General features: G+C 38.4%; 1 protein-coding gene across 3 annotated transcripts in view; it reads left to right on the top strand.

The window, feature by feature from the left end:
- Positions 1 to 24,106, top strand: part of LOC136852626 (uncharacterized) — a 200,956-nt gene that overhangs the window by 46,758 nt on the left and 130,092 nt on the right. For all 3 annotated transcript variants that reach the window (XM_067127549.1, XM_067127551.1, XM_067127550.1), the window contains 2 exons: positions 22,379 to 22,462; positions 23,701 to 23,875. In XM_067127549.1, the coding sequence (XP_066983650.1) occupies positions 22,428 to 22,462; positions 23,701 to 23,875 (210 nt within the window). In that variant the 5' untranslated portion in view covers positions 22,379 to 22,427. The remainder of the gene's footprint in view (positions 1 to 22,378; positions 22,463 to 23,700; positions 23,876 to 24,106) is intronic.

Genomic DNA, 24,106 nt, shown 5'->3' with positions numbered 1-24,106 from the left:
AGGGTGCAACCTATTCCTCAGAGGACTTAGGATATGTTCAAATGAGTACCTGGATCAAGAATTTAACACGATCCGCCAACACCTAACGCAACTGCTCTATCCACCACACATTATCGAGAGGGCTATTAATAAAAGCAAAATAAAATATACTACAGAGGTCCCACTCACAACAGACAAATAGATTTCAACAACAAAATAAAGCTTCCATACGATGAAAACATCCAAAAGGCCACCGAGCAACTCAGTTCTAATAATCCTTTCATTTTCCATTATCCCAAATCCATCGGGAGTTCGCTCGTTAACGTATACTTAAATAACAAAGGGAAGAAGCCGGAGTTTACAAGATACCGTGTAGTAATTGTCATGACATTTATGTAGGCGAGACAGGTAGATCGCTCTCGCAAAGAATAACAGAGCACAAAAGATCAGTACGTTACGCTTCGGAGAGTTCGGGAATTTTCCTACATATTAGAAATACAGGGCATGTCATTAACTGGAGTGGGGCGGAGTTGGTTTTCAAGAGTAGCTGTCCGTACAAAAGAAAGATGCTGGAATCTGCTATCATCAATCAAACCAACAATATGAACCTGTCAGGAGGACATTGGAAATCGGACGCCATTGACACCTTAATCCTCGGACCCCTTTTGAGGAAGATGACCCAAGAAACGCGACCGCCAGATCCATCGCCAAACGGGAGCTAATGAGGCCAAAACCACTAGGGAATTTGGTCAATCTCCTCCTTCTTAAGAAACGCCACCTCCTTAACATCGGAGGCCTAAGGCCACACCTTCATGTTTTTGTATATATACCATTGTAACTTTCCACCTGTCCATATTCTACCAGTGAACAGGGGCACAGAAACAAGTGCCCGAAATATATGGTTTCAACGTTTAAATAGTGTTTTATGGGCCTTCTTATTTTCATATTACACTGTAGTATTACAGGAAAAAGACATTCATATATATATATATATATATATATATATATATATATATATAATAGTGTGTGTGTATGTGTGTGGTTGTGGGTGTGTGTGTGTGTCGTAGTTGTGTTCATAATGACAGTACATTGATTTTGCTTAAAAGAAGAGAGAAAGAGGTAGGACAAAAGGAAGGCAGTGATAAGCCGCCTATGTTTACTGATGTGATTAGTACGATAGTAAACACCAGACTGACAGGCTTTCATAAGCAATTGGTACCATTGAGGGGTCGGAAATTGGTTCATTGCGTAGTTATCTAAAATTGTTAGTACATTGGGGTAGTATGCAATACATGTGTTCATAATTGTACGCCTGTTGCAGTGTTCCTTATAAGGGCACATGCTCTCTCTCTCTCTCTCTCTCTCTCTCTCTCTCTCTCTCTCTCTCTCTCTCTCTCTCTCTCTATATATATATATATATATATATATATATATATATATATATATATATACATATATGTGTAAAATATATATTTAAATATATGGAACTCTTGATCACGTAAGCATGTGTTTCACAGAATTAAATTTGACTCACATCGGGATCGAACCCTAGTCTCAAATGACAGGCCAGGGCTCTGCAAATTAACCCGAAAAGGTCATAAAAGCGAAAAACCTTTGGTACAGAAGTACTTAGGTTCCAAGTTCTTTTATGACATTTGTAGGTCATCTGGTAGCGCCCAAGCCTGTCATTTGAGAGACTGGTGGGTTTGACTCCAATGTGAGTAAGGAGTTCATATATATATATATATATATATATATATATATATATATATATATATATATATATATATATATATATATATATATATATATATATATATATATATATGTGTGTGTGAGGGGGCGTGTATATATGTATATATATGTATATGTGAAAAAAATATATATATATATACATAGACGTATGTATATATAAATATGTACATATATTATTGTTATGACTTCAGAATACTTCTGCAAAAAACACGAATCCGCTCATTAATGCTTGTCTTCGTTGAAAGGTTTATTTAAAATTTCCCCAAATAGTTACTTTTTGGTAACTTGTTCGCATATCCACTTCAATACAAATATTTTAGTCGCACTTTTCCAAAATATTTGTTTTAATATATCTTCTAGTTTGGGAGTTTAATTCTTACATACCCAAAATATTTCCTAAATAAGACGAAGTCAGGAAACTTTTTTTTTTTTTTTTTTTTTTTTTTTTTTTTTTGAAAGCGAGAATGCAACAGCCAGATACTTTGTGGACTGAAAGAATTATATTAATATACTTCTTTCGTGGATCTGGTTAAGGCTGCTAGCCCGGCACTCCTCTACCCCTTGGTTTTGATGACTGCAGTCGAATGACTACCAGTTTCTTATTTATTTTCCTCTCAGTAGAGAAACAGATTCCAGTATTTTTCCGGAAGTGAGCATGAATATCTTACCCTCTTGGAATCCAGATCTGAACTGAGAAAAGCAAAGTAACCAACGGACACATCTCCGTGTGCTGGGGGAGGGGGGGTGGAAATACTGCCACAGTGCACCTCACATGGTGCAATTGTAGGCATTACTTGAGGTTCTTTTCAGTGTCCCTTCGGCCCCTAGCTGCAACCCCTTTCATTCCTTGTACTGTACCTCCGTTCATATTCTCTGTCTTTCATCTTACTTTCAACCCGCTCCTAACAATTGTTTCATAGTGCAACTGAGATTTTTTCCTCCTGTTACACCTTAAACACCTTTTTACTCTTTCCATTTCAGCGCTGAATGACCTCATAAGTGTCAGCGCATGTCATTTGGCTCAAATTTTATATACCAATTCCAATTCCAATATCTACAGACAGACAGACAGACAAGGCAATGACAACATCGGCTTAGAATGAAGGAGAGAGAGAGAGAGAGAGCACTCGCGTGTCCCGACGTCCGTGAAAAGCATTTCATCCGGTCCATGTCAATAACCTGAGGCTTGTATTGTTCCGTCACCCGGCGCTAGATTTTATTTGGATTGCATGAGTACACGTACGTGCGTTGCGTGTGCGTGGATGTGCGTGCGTGCACGTATTCGTAGTGAGTTACTTTGTCGTCAGAGACTTCGTTCAAAGATTCGTTAGTTAATTTGTTCGCGTTTTTGCCAAGGTGAGAAAATGTTTGTAAAAGCGTTTAAGGGTAATTTTCTCTCTCTCTCCCTCTCTCTCTCTGGGGAACTGTTGTAAGATGATGACACGAGATCTCGAAATAATTTTGTTTTTATTCATGTGACATTCGTGTACCGTCTTAACCACTGATTCTTTCATACATGTCATTCATTTCATAATTATATTAATTTCCTGGCCGTTGTTCACTGAATATTCATTATTCATTAGCCACCGTAGCCGTGTAGTGCCGTCAGTGCACCTCACACGGTACACTGTAGGCATTACTCAAGATTCTTTGCAGCGTCCCTTCGGCCTCTAGCTGCAACCCCTTCCCTCCTCTTTACTGTACCTTCGTTCATATCATCTTTCTTCCATCTTACTTTCTCCCCTCTCCTAACAATTGTTTCATAGTGCACTCATGTTACATGTTACACCCTTAAACACTTTTTGCTGTTCCCCTTTCAGCGCTGAATGACCTCATAGTTCCCAGCGTTTGGTCTTTGGCCTAAATTTTATATTATATTTTATTTTGTTATTCATTAGCAATTTTTGTATTTCATATTCGCATTTTCTCGATGTTTCTTTCACCAAGTTGTTAATTTCATTCTTGCTATTTGATTCCCTGTCGTTTCCAGTTCTCTGTTATCCAATAATCTCAGTTTTTCATTTCGAAAATTTTCATGCGTAGCCATTATTCATTTCATACCTTCGGCTGCCTCTATCTTGTTGATCTTTTTCATTATAATACTTAATCAGATCATGTTCATTTATGGCTTTGGCGAAATATTTGAGAGAGAAAGGGAGAAACAGAGAATCTGGTAAATTCGGAAGAATGATTTCACACTGAAGTGGGATTACCATGTCTGATTCTTAGGTTTTAATTGTAATAAACGGCTTGGCATGGGATCACGACGTTCATAGAGAGAGAGAGAGAGAGAGAGAGAGAGAGAGAGAGAGAGAGAGAGAGAGAGAGAGAGAGATGAAGTAGGTATGAAATTGTAGGACGATTACTCGTAATTTCTGATGGTTGCAATGGGATCATTTTAGAACTTTTGATTACTTCATGCTTGAAATTTTACCCACCCCTTCTCTCTCTCTCTCACACACACACAAAACCCAAACGCACACACATACACACACACACACACACACACACACACATTATATATATATATATATATATATATATATATATATATATATATATATATATATATATATATATATATATATATATATATATATATATATAACACGTATGCTGATGGACAGTTAGAATTGCTGTTCTTGTACATATTTATTTCCCGACGTTTCGTAATTCTCATATTATAATTACATCTTCAAGGGCTCTAAAATGGATAAAAACAACACATAATTAGCACAAAACTCAAACTGAAAATATTTTACACTTAAAATTATACATTTAAAAAAAACAAGATATATTAAAATACACAAACTATTGGACCAACCTTCCACCAGAGTAAAAGAAACATAAATGGAAGGAAACTAACAAATAAAAAAGAGGAAAAGACACCTCAAGACAAGAAAAGGGGAGTGGCTGTTGACTGCGTGTTTAATGGGGGAACCAGTTGTTTGATCAATAAGGACTCTAAAATGGGTAATTCCTGAGTGTTGGGTGTTTGTCCGATGATTTTAAAATCTTTATTTTCAATGTATGTTTTGCAGCTTTTAGCATGGGTTCTTATATTGGGATGCTCCGGGTTCGTGAGTCTGCTGCCTGTCCGGAAACTGACCCTCTATGACAGTCGATGCGTACCTTCAGCAGCCTCCTTGTGGATCCCACATAAATCCCCGAGTTACACCTGGGGCAAGTATATTTATATACCACACAAGAGGACATGAAAGGGCGCAGATGATCCCTGAACTGAAACAGAGAGCGGATGGTTAAGGGATTTTTAGGAATCAGGTTAACTTTTATAGCAGGAAAATGATCTTGTATTACCTGAGTGAATTCTCTTTTAAAAGAACTATCACAGACATAGGGGAAACTGGCTTAAAATTCCAGTTTTGGTACAGTAGGATATTTTACTGGCGGGGAGATGTAATTGTTAAGTAATTTTCGGCAAATCTTATTGACAAAATTAGCAGGAAAACAGTTGTTTTTAAAAAAGTTTGCTAAGAATATGTATCCCTTGTGAAACATGTCCCAGTTAGAAGTATTCTTAGCAAACTTTTTTATAAACAATTTTGTCAATAAGATTTGCCGAAAATTACTTAACAATTACTTCTCCCCGCCAGTAAAATATCCTACTGTACCAAAACTGGAATTTTAAGCCAGCTTCTCCTATGTCTATGATAGTTCTTTTAAAAGATCTTGATCGTCTACTCCTCCCTTTATCCAGCACTGTCCCTGTGTTCATAAATTCTTGTGCCATGCACGAATTGACGGACGTTACGGTGTATCTCTTCCATACTCAGTTTTGTAGTTTCGCTGAGTCTGCGTATCTGATTTTGTTTCAGTAACCGTGACACACATTGTGTCTTTTCTTGAGAAGTAGCCGTTTTTTAGTGGTTCATTTAACGGTACCTCTTTCATCAACAGGGTACCTGAAATACACAAATGCAGTGTGATTAAAAACTTTGATAACTGCTGAGTACATAGAACAAATCTGTTCTATGTACTCATCAATGGCTTTTGTAATATATTTTTTAAATTGTAGAGAGACTTTATGGACAACCTGTATATATATATATATATATATATATATATATATATATATATATATATATATATATATATATATATATATATATATATATATAGAGAGAGAGAGAGAGAGAGAGAGAGAGAGAGAGAGAGAGAGAGAGAGAGAGAAGAGAGAGAGAGAGAGAGAGAGAGAGAGAGAGAGAGAGAGAGTTATAAGTGTTTATGTATCTATTACTCTTCCCTTGTCGTTGCTGCAACTGACTAAAGATCAACGCCTATATAACAAGAATTAATTATTGTAAATGAGATTTCAATTTGAGAAAGGACTCAGTAGAGAAATTCTAGATCTTAATTAATTACATGTATTTACATTTAATCAGAAGAGTAAATTACACAGAGCGATTCACACTGGCCTATGGCACTTATGGCTTAACTGATACGAGAATTAAATAATTTAAACTGACACAAGAACTAAATAACTGGAGTGCCAAAACAACGATGCAATCAATAATTAAATCGCTTGGGGGCTTGATTGTTGCATGTGGGCATAGAGGAGCAGATGGAAGATACAGCGGTATTACTGCCTTTCTGTAAACGTGGAGAAAGGGCACATAAACGCTTGATAAATTAAAACAAAATCTAACTGTACAAAGGGAAATTGCCGAAGACTCAAGAAGGGTAACGTCAGTTTATGATCAGGCAATTTACTGATTAACGTTGATGATTTATATCGACAACGAATCAACGGGTCTTAGCACATTAAAAAGAGAGGAATGGAAATGATGGTTTATGGTCATTTCGCCCACATGGCAATTCGCCCACACATCAATTTGCCCACAAGACTTTTCGCCCACATATAAGAATCAATTCGCCCACATATAAGTTCATTCTCCACACACATTCCATGTCATGTCCACCGATCGCTATACGTTGTTGGAGTATTTATATAGCATCATTACCATGTATTTTTATTACAAGAAAGAATAATGCCCCAGGCCAGAATGACTCTGTGGGACGAGAACGAACGTGGTGACAAGAATTGAAAAAGAAACTTTTAATAAAAAATACATACATGCAAGATTCAGCTGCGCACTGGGCCATTGAGATGAACACACGCTTTCAGCAGCTGATATGAAGACCTCTCACCCCCCACATGCTCATCCCAAAGAGTGAATATTTTACCCTGTAAGTCTCTCTATTTTTTCAGCTGGATCCATCGTAACTTTTTTATCAGATACTAGCCTTATGTAGACAGATGTCAGTTGAGCCTCTTTGTGGAGAAGGCTTACAAAGAGGTAAAACTGGAGGTTGCATCTACCTGCAGCACGTTCGTTTAGTCAATTGTGCCAGCCTTCAATGTCATTATTGGTACGCACAGACTGATTGAAAATACTCCAGCTAGAAGGTGGCCATGTGCAGCTGTGGATCCATGTTCTTGAAATATACTGCATTATAGTTTGTAACTGGGCTGCGGTAGCTTGGCGAGAGAGACGTTCAAACATGGGAACTGTATCTGCCTCAGGCAGAAATGGAAGGGCCATCACTTTACGCAGTTATTTGTACGTCCCGTCATCATGCGTGTAGGCATGCTGGAGACCAACCTCTTGAACCTATACCAAGACAAAGAAATTAGACCTTGTACTGTACAAATGTGGTAAAATTGTCCCGCTAGGTATAGTATGTGTATATATACATGCGTATATAATGTCCCGCTTTTTCATTTTATGTTGATAAAATTTGTTTTAAAACTACGATTCGACAGGAATATATAAAAAGTCTGTAGGCAATTAAACAGACTAACCTTTCTCCATTTAGCCTGTGCCCAGTGGAATACACATCCAATGACCTTGGCGTTTGGCAAAACCTCAGGCAAGACTTTCCAAAGTGCTTTCTCATAGTCGACTGTTATGTGTTGAACAGAAGGCTCATTTGGTAGACTGGCTAAAAGTTCCTAGAAAACTTTTCGGTAATCACTCTTTTTTTTTCTCCCAGACATGATGACAAACAATAAGGGGACTTGTTTTACAGGCATAGTCCTCTGCTATCACAAAAGCGTTGACTGACTGTCATCAGCTGCGTAAACGGGTGCCTCTATAGCTTGAACGTGTCATCAGTGTACCATGACTTCGCCTTGGTTAGATGTCCTATTTGCGCTGTTGTTGCGAAGATCAAGTGGCGGTGTTCACAAACTGATATGTCATCTCTAAGAAAGTCGTCAGAAATATGAGCTGCATCAAGTTCAAAATTCAGGTCTTTGGGCTCTGTCGGTCTTAAATTTTGTCTCTGTCTGTTTGCTGTCCTTGCCAAGTGCTCTGGCTTAGGCAGACTAGGGCATGGTGCATTTCCCATCTCTTGTAGAAGAACATCATCCACTATAGCAGATGCTGGTTTAAATAGGTCTTGTGCTGCCAGTTTACTTTAGTGGCAATAGCAGAGCCTGTTGATGGTGGATGGTTGTGACATAAGTTGTTCTTTACAAATTTTCCATTTCTCTGAGTTACTAGTGCCTTGCACAGGTTACTTTTAGGGAGGACAGTACACTGACAGTAAGTTACATTTGATCGCTGCATTTTTTTGTGAGCTTGTCTCTACCACGCTGTGTGCCCTTCTCAAAGAGTTGTAATGTAACTTCACTTTCTGGCTGCAGTTCAGTATCTTGTGTGGCTGGGTCGTCAAGTGGATCCTCTGGTTCCATTGGGAAATCAGGTAGGTCATCAATTGAAGACTTGCTCAACTGCAGGGACTTGTGGATCTTGTTCTATTGTAGGGGTGGCTGGTTCGTCCACTGGATGGGAGGTTGGTTCGTCGGTGAAGGTGCAAGTATTACAATTCCAATCAATGGAAACACCGGATTTCACAGCTGTCCAGTAATCAGCACGAGATATGCCAGTATTACATTTCCTATGCTGCCACCTCCCACACTTGTCGCACTGCAGACCACCTTGCCTTGCCCGTACAGGTACAAGACACTGAATACACTCGTCTGGGCAGTCTACCATCTTGCCAGGAACATTGGTAAAACATTGGTAAATGAACCATGAACTCAAAACTAAACGCACAGTAAACAGGTGCGGTAAATGAACTATGAACGCGCGCGCCCACACAAACATGCATGCACACACACACAAGGCCAGTCAGTCAGGAACTAGTACCTGACACTGATAAGCTGGTTCCCTTCCATAACCAACAAGGGAGAGGAACTAGTTTACCAGCGACAGGTATTAGTTTCCGATTGATTGAAAAAAATGGGTGACAGTGATGACAGTGGTGACAAGCATAATTAGCTACAAGCTACTACCGGTCCCATTATTATTATTATTATTATTATTATTATTATTATTATTATTATTATTATTATTATTATTATTATTATTATTATTATTTCGGTACGATTATTAAACAGTGATTGTTTTGGTTGTATGGACAAATACAAATGAAGCAGAATATGAAGCCACTTGTAACCAATGACTCCACAGTGTGGATGAAATAACTCAATTGTGTGGGCGAAATGACTTCACAGTGTGGGCGAAATCACTCCATTGTGAGGGCGAAATGACTTATGGGCAAAATGACTCCATAGTGTGGCGAAATGGCATGTGGGCGAAATGACCGGGTACCGAAATGAGAATAAGAACAAAATAATGGACCGAGGAACCTCTAACCAGACTTTATCTTCACTGCTGAGTGGAGATTGTTTGATTCTATGTCAATAGAGCCTCTTTCAATTGGACTTATAATTGTACACTCAGAGAGGCTTTGCATAAGGAGGCTCCCAGTTGGAGCAAAGGAATCTGGGGGAGCCATGAGCGGCATGCACCCTCTGTAGTGTTCTGTCTGCGTCTGTCTCACATGACCTCTCTCCTGGCCTTGTATGCCCTCCTCAAAATGCCTGCTTTCAGTGCCTCGGGCATGTCAGGTGAGAAAGTCAGTGGTGCACGGATAGCGTTAGGCACCGGTGTGCGCATATCCGAGGGACAAGGCGTTTTCTAAAATAAAAGATCTTCGGCCAGCAGTTTATAAAGGTAAATTTAGAATGACGCTTTAGCAAGGTATAGGAGGAGTATAATGGAAAGGTACTTTTGACCCTGACAAATCTATGGTCATTTTCAAAAGTGAAAAACAAGGATTAGCAGAAGGCTTTTGTCCTTGGGCTCAGACTGTGACTCTTCAAAAGGAAAACATGAGGCGAAGTGAGAAGCTTTAATAAATACTTTTAGCAATATTATATATGTATATAATATATATATATATATATATATATATATATATATATATATATATGTGTGTGTGTGTGTGTGTGTGTGTTTGCTTCATGAATTCGTTATATATTCAAATGAAAGCAACACAGTACGCAGGATTTTCAATTTGAAGAAAGAAAGGTCTATTGGGAATGACTTTCCCCGGATCTAAGATGCATACTGTACGCGTGGGAGATTAGATAAATCATTCACGAAACTACTGGAAAATAAAATAAATCAATCAGTATAAGTGGATATAAATTAGCGTCAGCCGAGTAGTTTCAAGTCGTAAACTGGTGTGAGTTTGGGTTATTATCAGTACATTTGTTGGTAAAAAACCCTTCTATTTTAGTAATGGTCGATGGGGAGCCTTCCCTTGAACAAGAAGCTTATTGGACTCGAATGTAGACAGATGAACGACGCTCAACCTTCACCCTCAAAGATGCAGGCTGTCTGGAACTTCTGTTATACATTCCAAACGGCGCCATCAACTAATCTCATAACTTTCATGTCACTGCACATGTCCATTATTTGATTTTTATCGAAGTCCTTCTCTTGGTTGCTTCCTTTCGTAAAAATTCTTGGAAGAGAGAATGAATTAAATTATATTCCGAAAGCTCTTGATTACTTCAATTCCCTCTCCCCCATATATTATATATATATATATATATATATATATATATATATATATATATATATATATATATATATATATATATATATATATATTGCTACGAACGTCCAAAGGATACTTACTTGATTCTGGGCAGCAATGGATGAATGCAGGGAGTTCCTTTTATGTATTACACATCTGACTCAATATTAGGACAATTCGTAGACAAACAAAGGAAATCTATGACCTAGGGCCTTCTTCATGTGAGGGAAATTACGTAAACTCAAGGGTTCTCTTAACTAATTATATTTACATAAAAAACACAGATCAGAAGACTGACGAATTACTGGGCAGGTAATAATAAGGGCCTGCCAAAATAATAAATCATACACAGAATAAGTATTCTACTCCGACGATGTCTTCATAACAGGGAACATCGCAGTGGGGGGTAGAAGGGGGACTGCACATGGATCGAGCCAAGAGATTCCATAGTCGAAGCCTATCTTTGTCAAGATGACGGTGTCCTTGTTCTATAGGGTGCTGACAATGGAGGAGGGAATTATAATTCCACTACAAAGTATACTGGTTCGGGCCTCAGGGTCGAACATGTGGAAGGTTCAAAAGGACAGGCAAGGTTCAGGACATCTGTGCTGGGTGGCATTTGGAGTGATTCTCTCTGGATTTCTGTTGCATCGTCTATAAATAACCTTCGGGGATTACACATCGTGTCTCTTGTAGATGGCGCAAAGGTCAATCTTCATCACATTTTCTATAATGACCACTTGGCATCAATTATCATAGAGGAGCTCAGGATGAGGTGGGGTGCCAACTGTCTCTTTTTTGGCTCCTCTCTTGCCTTGCTTGACGCCGAGAAGGTACGACAGTTCCCTGGAAATCAAGGCCTCAGCCAGTCATTGTGAACAGAGAGAGGGGTTAGACTTAACCATTTTGGGGAATGAAGGAGAGAGTTTATGAAGGGGTGAGTGGAAACCCACAGTTCTAGTAATTAATAATTGAAATTAATTTTTATTTCTTTCTCAATTACGTTACGGAGGTAAAAATGGGTGAGGTTGCATGGAAAAGAGGTCCCATCCATTGCACCTCCCCAACCAAGTTAGCATTCACACCCTAGATTGGGTGAGAATGATTACCAGCTTAAACTTCTGCATAGCAATTAATTTCAAGAGGCAAAACAACATTGTGACATTTACGTTAATGCAGAGCAAATATTTGCTGCTAGAAATGACATTTTTATCATTAAATTCCTATTACGTTAAGGCAGTGTTAATCAGAATATTTTCACAATGTAACAGAAATGGTTAAAACAATGAATTAATACTAGGTTAATTCTGGAGATACTTCATGGACTCTTAATAATAATCAATTACGAATTTTGCACACATGCAGTTAGTCTGCCTTGAAGATGCATTGCAGTAAGGTAAACGTGGCCTTGGTTAGGTGTTTCCGCAATACTTGAGCAAGGGCTCAGTGCCGTTCAGGCACTATAAACACAAGGTCGCGAGTCTGAGACTCAAGATTTATTACAGAGATTCACAGAAGGAATAGGTGACAGATTCAGAGGACTCAATGATTGTAAAATAAAGATGATGATTAATTATGCCGAAATTACATTCCTTAGCCTATGGAAAACAGTTAGGATCATTTCTTAGCCCAAGGAGGCTGCAAAGGTAGCCAGAGGGTGCAACCCCTCCATCAGGATCATTTGCCAGCATCTGCAATAATGGCACTGTGCCAAGTTGGTACTCATATAATAATAACTAAAGGTGATGGCATATCATATATTTAAATGCATCATGCTGTGATAGGCATGAAAGGAAAGTCATAGGATTTATACAGTTGGCATATCTGTCAATGGCACTCTGCATTTGCAAAGGGGATTAAGGTAAAATTGCATTTGCAAAGGGGATTAAGGTAAAATGGGGCCTTGGTAAGGCATAAAATAAATGAGTAATAATCAAAAGTAAGGGAGAGGGATGTTGAAGGAAAAGAATAAAGGATAGAGTTATAAGGTAAATAGAATAGTGAAGGACCCTGACATCCTCTTCTGGATAGAGGTGCCAAAGTCTTTGTAGGGAAAAGGGATGGCACTGTGCCATTTTGGCATGGGTGCCAGGAGAGCTCAGGGGCTCTCTTTAAGCTACCTGGAATTATCCATGCCTGTGGTATTTCCTCCACGGACCTCTCTTACTTTGATGGTTTGACTCGGTCTGGGAATCGGTGGAACCGAGCCTGGGGAGGGTATCTGAGTGCCACCTGTGTCGGCTTCTTTGACAGCTGATGCAGGGGCCTTTGCAAGCTCTGCCATGATCTGTCACAGTTCCTTGAGTTCATCGGTCATTTGAGACATGGCAGAATCCTTACTCACTGTTGTGTCTGCGGCGGACTGAGACAGAGCAGAAGCGGTCATGCGGGGTGTGAGAGGCTCGCAGGTAAGAATGACCAGCTCAGGCATGGGTTGCGAGGCCGCACCTTTGGGTGAGCCTCCACTGTGGTCAGGACCCGTCTCTCTTACTGGCATTGGTAGCGGGCCCAAGCCAGGAGAAGAGAGGGGACTTGGACTGGGATCTCTGGAATGGAGATCAGGGCGTGCTCTGGCACTGGCACTAAGGCAGGCCAAGGCACTAATAATTGATTTGGAATTTGCTCGTCGTTCGGGATGGATGGAGCATGGCACTGCTCAGTGCACCCAAGTGACACTGGCAGAGATTGTGAATCAAGAGTAGGATCTCCTGGTGGGGGATCTACTTGGGACCCTGGCACTGGCACTGGGCCAGGGCTAGGCACTGGAATGGGATCGGGAATCGATCTTGGTGGAGGACGCCACTGCACATTGCACTCAGGTGGCACTGGCAGTGGAACAAATGCAGGCTTTTGAGGCTTTCTCGTACCTAATGAATGATATGGGGGATTTGGCCCCCCCTGGATTGCTGTAACTTAGATGGGGACTGGAAGTCCTGCCCCAGGAGGAGGTCATAACCTCCAGGAATGTATCTGGCGACTGCAAGGTCGCAAATTTCAGATCTATGAGATCTCGTGATCCTCAGCTTGACAGTAGGAAGTATCATCATAAAGTGACTGATACCCTCAATTGTGACGAGTTTATGTCTGTTAATGATAACTCCACGGGGAACTTTGTCTCCCCTTATGATGGACATTTGTGCACCAGAATCATCAAATTCCTTGACCTGGCTGGTGGGGCACCTACCTCGGGGAAATGCCATGTAAATGGGACCCTGGGCTGGGGCGGGTGTACTTGATTTATTATTATTAGGGCATTTTGCCCATTGGGCGGAGTGCCCATAGACTTTGCAAGGGGGGCAATAAGTCTGGCTATAATCTTTACCTGGCACTGTCCCATAGGGGGGAGCAGGCCCTTTACCCTTCCTCCACGACCCAGGTGTGGCTCGGGGTTTTGTCCTGTTTGAGGACATTGAGGGGTCTTCTGGCTGACTCTCAGCCTTAAGCGGCACTGTTCACTGGAGTGCCCTGTTCCCTTAAAATACCCACAAACGGGTTTCTTATGGGGGTGCCCATTCTTGTGAGGTTGCTGGGAGTTGGTCGAGGCAGGTGAGGAGGGGTATAATTTCCGTCCATGGGAACTAAGATGGGGGTGATGTGTATCCCATATATCAGCCCAACGGCAGCACTCGACCACTGTCTTAGGCGCCTTATCGCACAAGTGAGTGGCGAGAGCTGGCGGGACGTAAAATAAGAATTCCTCAAGCTGGAAAAGTTTGAGGACTTCCTCCACACTAGTGGCTTTCAGAGATTCTAGCCATCGTTTTAGGGTCTGGGGCTTTTTGAAGATCCATTCAGACCAGGTTTGGCCTGATTCCTTAAGCATATTTCTCCACCTTTTCCTCCAATGGTTGGGAGTTATTTCAAAAGCCTTTATAATGGCTTGGTGTACAAGGTCAAGATTTCCTTGATCCTTTGGGGGGCGGAAAATGTTGAATAAAATGGAACCTTTCCCTTCAAGGTGCCGTCCCAGGATCAGAGACACTTCTTCGGTAGAAGGCTGATAGGTCGTCAGGACCTTTTTAATATGGTTGAGCCAGGCTTCAGGCTTGGCTTCATCCCATTTTCTTATGAGGGTGCTTACACTGCTGAGGGTTGAGTGAGGTAAGGGTGTTGATGCGTTGCTCATGTTGTGAGCTGCCATTGCAAGCTGATGAGCTCTTTCCTTCTCCCTCTCCTGCCTTTCTGCCTCTTCTCATTTCTCCTGGGATATTCTTTCTTTCTCCTTCTCCTGTCTTTCTGCCTCTTCTCCTTTCTCCTGGGCTAGCCTTTCTTTCTCCTTTTCCTGACTTTCTGCCTCTTCTCGTTTCTCCTGGGCTATTCTTTCCTTCTCCTTCTCCTGCCTTTCTTTCTCCTTCTCCTGCCTTTCTGCCTCTCTTTCTGCCTTGGCACCGTCTACCCTCTCTTGGACCCATTCCCTCAGGGCTTGTCCTGATAGTCCCATGTCCTTTCCAGGAGACATGTAGAATTTGAAGTCCTCATTTTGCTGGGCTCTGGATGTCGTAGACATCTTGAAATAACGCCTATATGGGCTTGACCTGTTAGAAAATCAGATATGTCTGAAAAGACTCAGGGTTGTTCAAGTGAACAGGTCCAGTATGTCTGACGAGACTCAATATTGTTCAAAATAAACAGATTAAGGGTGTCTGAAAAGACTCAGTTGTCTGAAAAGACTTAAAATTCAGGTGTCTGGAAGACTCAGTTGTTCAGTATGAACGCAAATTAGTATGTCTGAATAATACAAATATGTCTGAATAAGACAAATTTCAAGTTGTCTGGAAAGACTCAGTTGAAAATTTAATATGTCTGAATAAGACAAATTTCAGATGTCTGAAAAGACTTAAAAATTAATATGTCTGAATAAGACCAAATCTCAAGTTGTCTGAAAAGACTCTCAGGTGAGATTAATATGTCTGAATAGACTTAGTGGTTCTTAATGAACGAAAATTTAGCCCAAGCTAGCGTAAGCCTTTATGTATATTTTATTTTGCAGAGAGACGCTGCAGAACTAATAGAAAAAAATGCTTATGGGGTTATGCACTTATGGTGTGTAAAGGAAATTTTCCATGCCCTGTTAAATAATTTTAAATGTGGCGTAACGAAAACAGTACATCGATCCTTCAAATATTAAAATCTCCAATGCACGAGGGTAAGACAAAAATACTAAATTTTATAACATGCATGGGGGCAGTCCGGACTGCTGAGGTTATGCGTTGGGAGGGAAAGAAATTGTTATTCTCCGTTATCAAAACAAACCTTAGCTCGCACATGACTAATGGTACTCCAATGTTTATTTCTGGTCTCGTCACATCTGCTGTCAATGGGTGAGTCAGGCGGGTGTTGGTGTGGGGGTCTCTTGACTGCGTGTCTGGCTTTTGCTACCTGGGCCTACCCTTTTTCCCAAGTCGGGCCTCCCGCAGTAATGAATGAACGAGGAAATTCTCGCTTATATATTCGTCAATAAATAAATTGACAGGAATACTACAGCTCGCCGAGGAATAGCCTACTCAGTTAAATAATAAAAGGTTTATTACTTTAAAAAATGCGGCAAGGTGCATGGATGTATGGATAAAAATTAGCTAGCAAAAGAAAGGTATTTATGTATGGGCGCCGTGCATGCGGTTTTTATAAAATGGAATTTCTAATGGAACTCACAAATCAAAGATGGAGGACGGTTAGGGATGGGCCCACATGGCCTGGAATTGAAGATTCCTTGTGAGAATTTACTATTCTCTTGTCTTGAGAGCAGAAATTTAGATTCCTAAATACTTCTAGCTTTTCCTATTGATCAAGCGAGGGAGAGAGAGAGAGAGAGAGAGAGAGCTAGGATAAATCCAGCAATGCAAAAACAGCTGGAGTCAAAGCCTTGGTAGTCGCCTACAGTGTGCCTATCTGAGAATTTGGGACCTTCAAATTGTCTTTATCATGTGGGCGAAGGAATAGGGGCTCTATTCCTTTTCATTAACTCTTCGATTGAGTTGTTCCCTAGCTTCCTATTCCTAAAACATGCAGCTAACATACAACAGCACAAAAATCTTGTGGAATTGTTAATATGCTCTCTCTCCTCATGTGAGCTAAATTGGCGTGCACGTGGTCTATCAATTACTTAATGCTGATTGCAGTCACGTTTTGCACCTAGCAAAACCCTAAACAAAATATTTCGACACGTACTTATGCTGTGGAGCTGGCTCTTCTCATGTGCTTAAAATGGAGGGGGTATGATATCAGGGTTGTCTCTAATTATGTAGACCAGCTAGAAGTTGCTATTTCGCTGATAATTGCAAAACAGTTGCATACTTGGCAAGGTACGCCAGTTGCTAAGAATGTCCGAGGGATACTTACTTGATTCTGGGCTGCAACGGATGAATGCAGGGAGTTCCTTTAATTGTTACACATCTGACTCAATATCTGAACAATTCGTAGGCAAACAAGGGAAATCTATGGCCTAGGGCCTTCTTCATGTGAGGGAAGTTACATAAACTCAAAGGTTCTCTTAAATAATTATATTTACATAACAAACACAGATCAGAAGACTGACGAATTACTGGGCAGGTAAAAATAAGGGCCCGCCAAAGTAATGAATCTTACACAGAATAAATATTCTACTCCGAAAATGTCTTCATAACAGGGAACATTGCAGTGGGGGGTAGAAGAGGGACTGCACATGGATCGAGCCGAGAGATTCCACAGTCAAAGCCTATCTTCGTCAAGATAACAGTGTCCTCGTTCGGTAGGGCGCTGGTGATGGAGGAATTCCACTACAAAGTATACTGGTTCGAGCCTCAAGGTCGAACACGTGGAAGGTTCAGAAGGACAGGCAAGGTTCAGGACATCTGTGCTGGGTGGCATTTGGAGCAATTTTCTCTGGATTTCTGTTGCATCATCTATAAATAACCTTCGGGGATTACGCATCGTGTCTCTTGTAGATGGCGCAAAGGTCAATCTTCATCACATTTTCTATAATGACCGCATGGCATCGGTTAACCCTCATGGAGGAGTTCAGGATGATGTGTGGCACCAACTTTCTCTTTTTTGGCTCCTTCCTTGCCTTGTTTGACGGTGAGAAGGTACAACGGTTCCCTGGAAATCAAGACCTCAGCCAGTCATTTTGAACAGAGGGAGGGGTTTGATTAACCATTTTGGGGAATGAAGGAGAGAGTTTATGAAGGGGTGAGTGGAAACCCACAGTTCTAGTAATTAATAATTGAAATTAATTTTTATTTCTCTTTCAATTATGCTATGGAGGTAAAAACCGGTGAGGTTGCACGGAAAAGAGGTCCCATCCGTTGCAATATATGTAAATATATATATATATATATATATATATATATATATATATATATATATATATATATATATATATATATATATATATATATATATGTGTGTGTGTGTGTGTGTGTGTATATATATATATATATATATATATATATATATATATATATATATATATATATATATATATATATATATATATATATATATATATATATATATGTGTGTGTGTGTGTGTGTGTGTGTGTGTGTGTAATAGGATTTTATTCCTTGAAAAGCCATATCTGTTGCACTGTTGAATAATCTGTGAAGATAATTTTCGTAATCTTGCTTTTATCTTGTTCAGATGTCAGCTATATTAAAACAGTTTAGTTTGTTCGGTGTTGAAATAAACCGTGTTTTCCCTTTATTACATTTATTAGAGTCTTAAAGAGTTATAGTAATTTCTCTTCCACCTGTTTCTTTATGGGTAACGGTACCGAGACTTTGGGAGACGCCGCAATTCTACTAAGTTTAACAACTGGTCTCTTGTCTTTGATTCGGCGGCACTAATTTCACTTCACACACTCTGCCCAAACTTAGCTGCCCTTAATTCTCTTTCCCTCCACCTCGTTTATATAGAACTCTCTCCTGCTAAACAGATGCCAGCACTAGGTATTATTTTGCATGTTTTTCACGTAGGGGGACAACGGCTCCCTTCACAAGCGACCATATGCCGAGGAACGAATTGCTCCTCTGTTTCCCATTAACCTTTGATCTTCTGACTTGATTCACTCAGAAGCTCTGACTAAGTATATGCAAACACTATTACGAGTGGTGCCCTTTTGTCTATACGAATATCTGCAACTAGAGAATATTATTCTATGTCTCTATGTCTATTTACGCATAATCTTAACAAGTGAAATCTTAGATAAATATGTATTATGTATACATACATATATCTACATTATATATATATATATATATATATATATATATATATATATATATATATATATATATATATATATATATATATATATACATACATACATATACACACACACACACAAGTAACTTAACGTACGTCATACGTATGTCAGCTTCTCTAAAGCAACTCATTCATATTTTTAAATAAAAAAATATAAAGTAGTATCTCAAATTGTTTGCAACAAGTATTCCAGACCAACTGTTGTTATTTGTCCGGTCATGGTTATTTATTTCATGTCTTCATAAACCAACTTGGTTATATTTTCTCCTCTGTACTCGTATGAATTTAACAGAGGGTTGCGTTTTATTTCCCCAATGACTGATATTAACTTGAGAAAGCAGGTTGCGTTCTCACAGTCACGAAGGTGCCACAACAACTTTTAAGCGGGTTATGTTATGTACCCGGAATTTGCTTAATTGGGGTGTTGTCTCAAATTACAGTACGTTTGTGCTGCTGAAGTAGTTTTATGGGGCCATTAAATTTTGCGTGTCAGTTGCTTTTGATGAGATGGTGATGACGTATGCATTAGCAATTGAAGTATGCAGTTTTATAATAAAAGTACGAATTTGTAGAACGTCCTGCTGGTAATAATGATGATAATATTAATTATAGATTCTGGTTAAATTTTTCTGTCTCCAAATTCAACTGCTTGTATTATTTTAAATTTAGAGGAACCAGAGATAACTGCATATGACTGTGTTTAATAATTATTTTTCTCTCGGTGTTTATGCGAATAATGAATACCTTTCTATTTGTATCACTTTTGATAAAAAAAGAGCAAAGAATATGTGCTGTTTTCGACCCGAAAAAAATTTATGTGCCTGCAATTTTGATAAAAGGGGAACCCAAAGTTTTCCAAGGTCAATTACAACTTTGCTGGGATTGGGACCGCTTCCTTTTCCAGAAACTTGCCTTTGTGTCTATTTATGCATGCACCAATATTTGCAAAAATAATAAAAAAAAAAACATAGACCCATGCTCTTAACGTTTTGTTTTCTTTTTTTGTTTGTCTGCCAGGAAAATTCGTATTTATTCACACATAAGATTTATGTTGATTTCTTAATAGCAGTTATGACTTGGACCATCGACGGATGGTCTCTTGTTTGTCAACCTTTCGTAAGTTGCATTTCAACAGAGATCTTTCACATTCACAATTGATCCCTGATCCCCTTTTCCTGCCGAGAGAGAGCAACCAGATTTGCTGAACAACAGCACCAATATGCAGTAAATGTGCCTCGCTGTCGAACTTCTCAGTTCCAGAGGTCCTTTATTCCTCACACAGTTGAACTGTGGAACAGTCTCCCTGAGGATGTCGTGCAGTTGGAGCTTAGTTCAAATGAAGATGCAGTGCATTGCTGCCCTAATACAATTCTCTTTGTATTTCAGTAATTACTTACATTTTTATTTATTTATTTATTTATTTATTTATTTATTTATTTATTTATTTATTTATTTATTTATTTATTTGTTAATTTATCTGCTTCTGTAATAACTGATCTCGTCTTTCTGAATTTTCCTTTACCTTCTGTTACTGCTTTCGAATGAATAACATATCCTTTGGAAACTTGAATTTCAAGCCAGTGGCCACTGTGGGCTTATTCCATGTGAATAGGATTCATTTTCTGAATAATGATAATAATAATAATATTAATAATAATAATAATAATAATAATAATAATAATAATAATAATAATAATATATGTATTTTATAAGAACATACGCTGAGACTCGTTTTTGTGAGCAGTAGCTTTCTAGGCATAGGAAGCTCTATAGTGTATGAAATATTGTGCATATTACATTATCTTGGATATCGTGAAGATTATTAACGTAGGCACATTAACACACACACATAAACACACACACACATAAAAACACACACACACACACACACACACACATATATATATATATATATATATATATATATATATATATATATATATATATATATATGAGTATTGAGTTTTCTTGTTGTTCACTTTGAAGTGGGAGGGGAATTATCGGAAACTATACAAGAGAAAATTTGTTTATTAGCAATTGCTTGATTTTCTGTAGATACCAGAATATGTTGGACTCGTTTGGTTTTTACAGGGATGAAAACTTTCGATTCTCAACAAAGGGAAATTTTGTGTGTGTATTTGCTATTTTCCATTTAAATTTTCAGCAGACAGATACGTATTTGGAGATGCCTGTGTATACAGAGATTCTTAGGTGATAATTTTACTAATGTTGATGCAGTCAGTATATAATATGTACATTTGAAAAATCAGGGAATATTATTTGCATATGAAGGGATTTGTTTTTTGATGTACATGAAGATACTAATGTTTTTATTAAACAAGGGATTTGGCGTTACTGTTCATGTTGCAATTTCTTTGTATCTTAGTTGTTGATATATTCGTAAACAGCCAACAAACACAGTCGGGTTTCCCGTTGGTCCACCAATTGCCTAATGCAGTTAATTTTAAAATGAGCTAATTAGGACGAAAATTATGGAATAATGATAACGAATGCGGTAATCAAGTAAGGATAGCACGTTTTTTAGTGATATATAACAAGATGGTATAACCTTGTTTTAAAAAAAAATAAAAACATAAATTCTCTTAGAAGCAATATAGTCATTAACTTTTCTGTGAAATCGTTGTTTTCTTCTGTTGTAATATAATGAATATTTATTTGGCAATTTTGTTTTTATAGTAATAAGTCTTGACACTCCTGTCTGTATGAAATGAAAAAGAAAAGTACGTCAAGAAATGGGTACCACGAGGAACTTTTTTTATGTATATTTTTTCTCAGTGCATATAATAGCTGTTTCAAAGCAAACATCCTGCATTATTACAAAAAAACTTGGTTCACTTGACATATTTTTCAAGGTCCTCTGTGGTCATCAAATTAGAGATTTTTCTGGGCACTCGTATCATTCTTTTAAGGAAAATGTTAAAGTAATCACCGTCATTTCCCCTATGACATTTCTAACTTCATCCCACCATTAGATCATCAATATTCTTTTTGAAACTGTACTGCAGGTACTAGATTTATACATAATCTTACTCTTCGTATATACAGTAATTTCAGTTCATTTAATTTTCAAATCTCATTCATTCTGCCCATCGTCCGATTTCCATTTTACTCTTTCACTAAATTCTAACTCCAGAGAACCTGTACTGAATATTGTTCTTAAGTATTTGAACGATTCAGCCTCATTAAAGCCTTCTCCATCTAGTGTTGTTTCTTCCTTTTTTTTTATTTCTCGTATTCTTAGATTTATTTTAAGTCCCATACCTTTAGAAATGCATTTTGTATATTCTAAGTCTCAAGTTTATGTCATCGCTAACAATACAATCCGAGAACTGCACTTGTAAGAATTTCAGAGGATCGAGAAACCTCATTCGTATTAGATTATTAGTACTAGTAGTAGCAGTATACTGTAGTTGTGTGGATTTGCCTTTGAAATGGCATCCTAGCTCACTCTCTTGTCTCCTGCAGGTGCGCAGTCGAGGTCCCGTGAGATGCGCGTTCCCTGCTCCCGCTCAACATGGCCGACGAAGGAGATTTCCAGCCAGAGATTAAGTAAGATGCCCTAAATTGTAATTTACTGTTTTAATTGTGGTTCGTGGTAGGCTGAGTAGGAGTTATCGTGCTGCATGGTAGTCTTAGGGCTTATTCTGGGTCGCCATTTGCGAGCGTAGTATGCCACGCGCTGTAAGTTATAATTCCTCTTATCATTTATAGTTCCACTTGGGTGTAAATTATTCCTTGTGAATTGGTTATTAAACGATGTTTGTGGCTTGATATGTATATATATGTGTGTGTGTATATATACAGTATATACATATATGTACTGTATATATACAGTATATATATAATATATAATATATATATGTATGTGTATATATATATATATATATATATATATATATATATATATATATATATATATGTATGTATGTGTATATATATATATATATATATATATATATATATATATATATATATATATATATATATATATATATATTTAAATATATATATAATCAGTAGACAGAAGTAGCAGCTCGGTTGATACACGATCAAGAGTTCATGGAAAGGCGTTCTAATTGTATACATTTATTCAACAGCCGACGTTTCACACCGCTTGATGCATTTTCAAGGTTGAAAATTTATTTTTCACCTTATTTATATCTTTGGCAGAACAAAGAGCAAAAAGGAACAAAAAGGGGAAGACAAATAACAGCAAAGGGGCACAGAACACCTACCCTTATCGGTAGTGAAGGCTATGATAGACAGTTTTTAACCGCTTTTTCAGGCTTGAAAAGGCATTAAGAAATGTATGCAAATAGAACGCCTTTCCATGAATTCTTGATCGTAAATATATATATATATATATATATATATATATATATATATATATATATATATATATATATATATATAAATTTATAATATTGTGTTTGTGTACTCCCTTCCCCTTTGGCTGCAGATCTTAACATTCCCGTTCTCAGCAGGTCGTGTAGAAAGAGGATACTAGCTCATGCCATATTCCACTTTGGCTGCCTCCCACCTCAATCGAATATGTTAATATACTCACAGAAGATAACTGTGTGTGCGAACACATTAAATAGTCATGAGTGTAATGATTAAAGTCATGAATGCTTATCTTGACGATTAGTTAAGGGGAACCAATCATTAGGTTATTATACACATAGACATATAGTGGAGTACTTTCGGTCTTTGGTAAAAATTAACATAACTGAACCATTTGATGTAAAAGTGGACCAGTAAAGCTTTTCTCTTCTTTTCTTCCTAAGGTTTCGATGGTGTCGGACCATACGCTGCCGGGCCCAAGTTGTCCACTTGGTGTTGACCTCCATAACGGGAACACAGGTCAAGCTCAACTGGAAAGCTGACCTTGGATGGTACGAGTCTGACCCGACGCCCATACCCTGTGGCTTCCATACGGGCTTCATTCTCGTTCGAGAACGGGTAGGTGTTCTACTTTCTCTCAGTCATGCCTAAGCAAGTAAGGAATATATCATGTCCCATTAAAAAAATTCATACAAAACATCAATACGTTCAGGCCTTGCTGAGTTTTGGATGCCTGAATTTTTATTGTATAAACTAAAAAATCGACTTTGAGGCCCCGTAGCTAAGAGTCATTTTAGAATTATGCAAGTCTGAATTTCCATTCATCGATTTTTTGAAACTGGAAATATT

This window comes from Macrobrachium rosenbergii, chromosome 25 (assembly GCF_040412425.1).
Source record: "Macrobrachium rosenbergii isolate ZJJX-2024 chromosome 25, ASM4041242v1, whole genome shotgun sequence".
In the NCBI taxonomy this organism is placed as follows: Eukaryota; Metazoa; Arthropoda; class Malacostraca; order Decapoda; family Palaemonidae; genus Macrobrachium; species Macrobrachium rosenbergii.
Note: the sequence above shows the minus strand (reverse complement) of the source record. Positions and strands in the feature narration are given on the sequence as shown.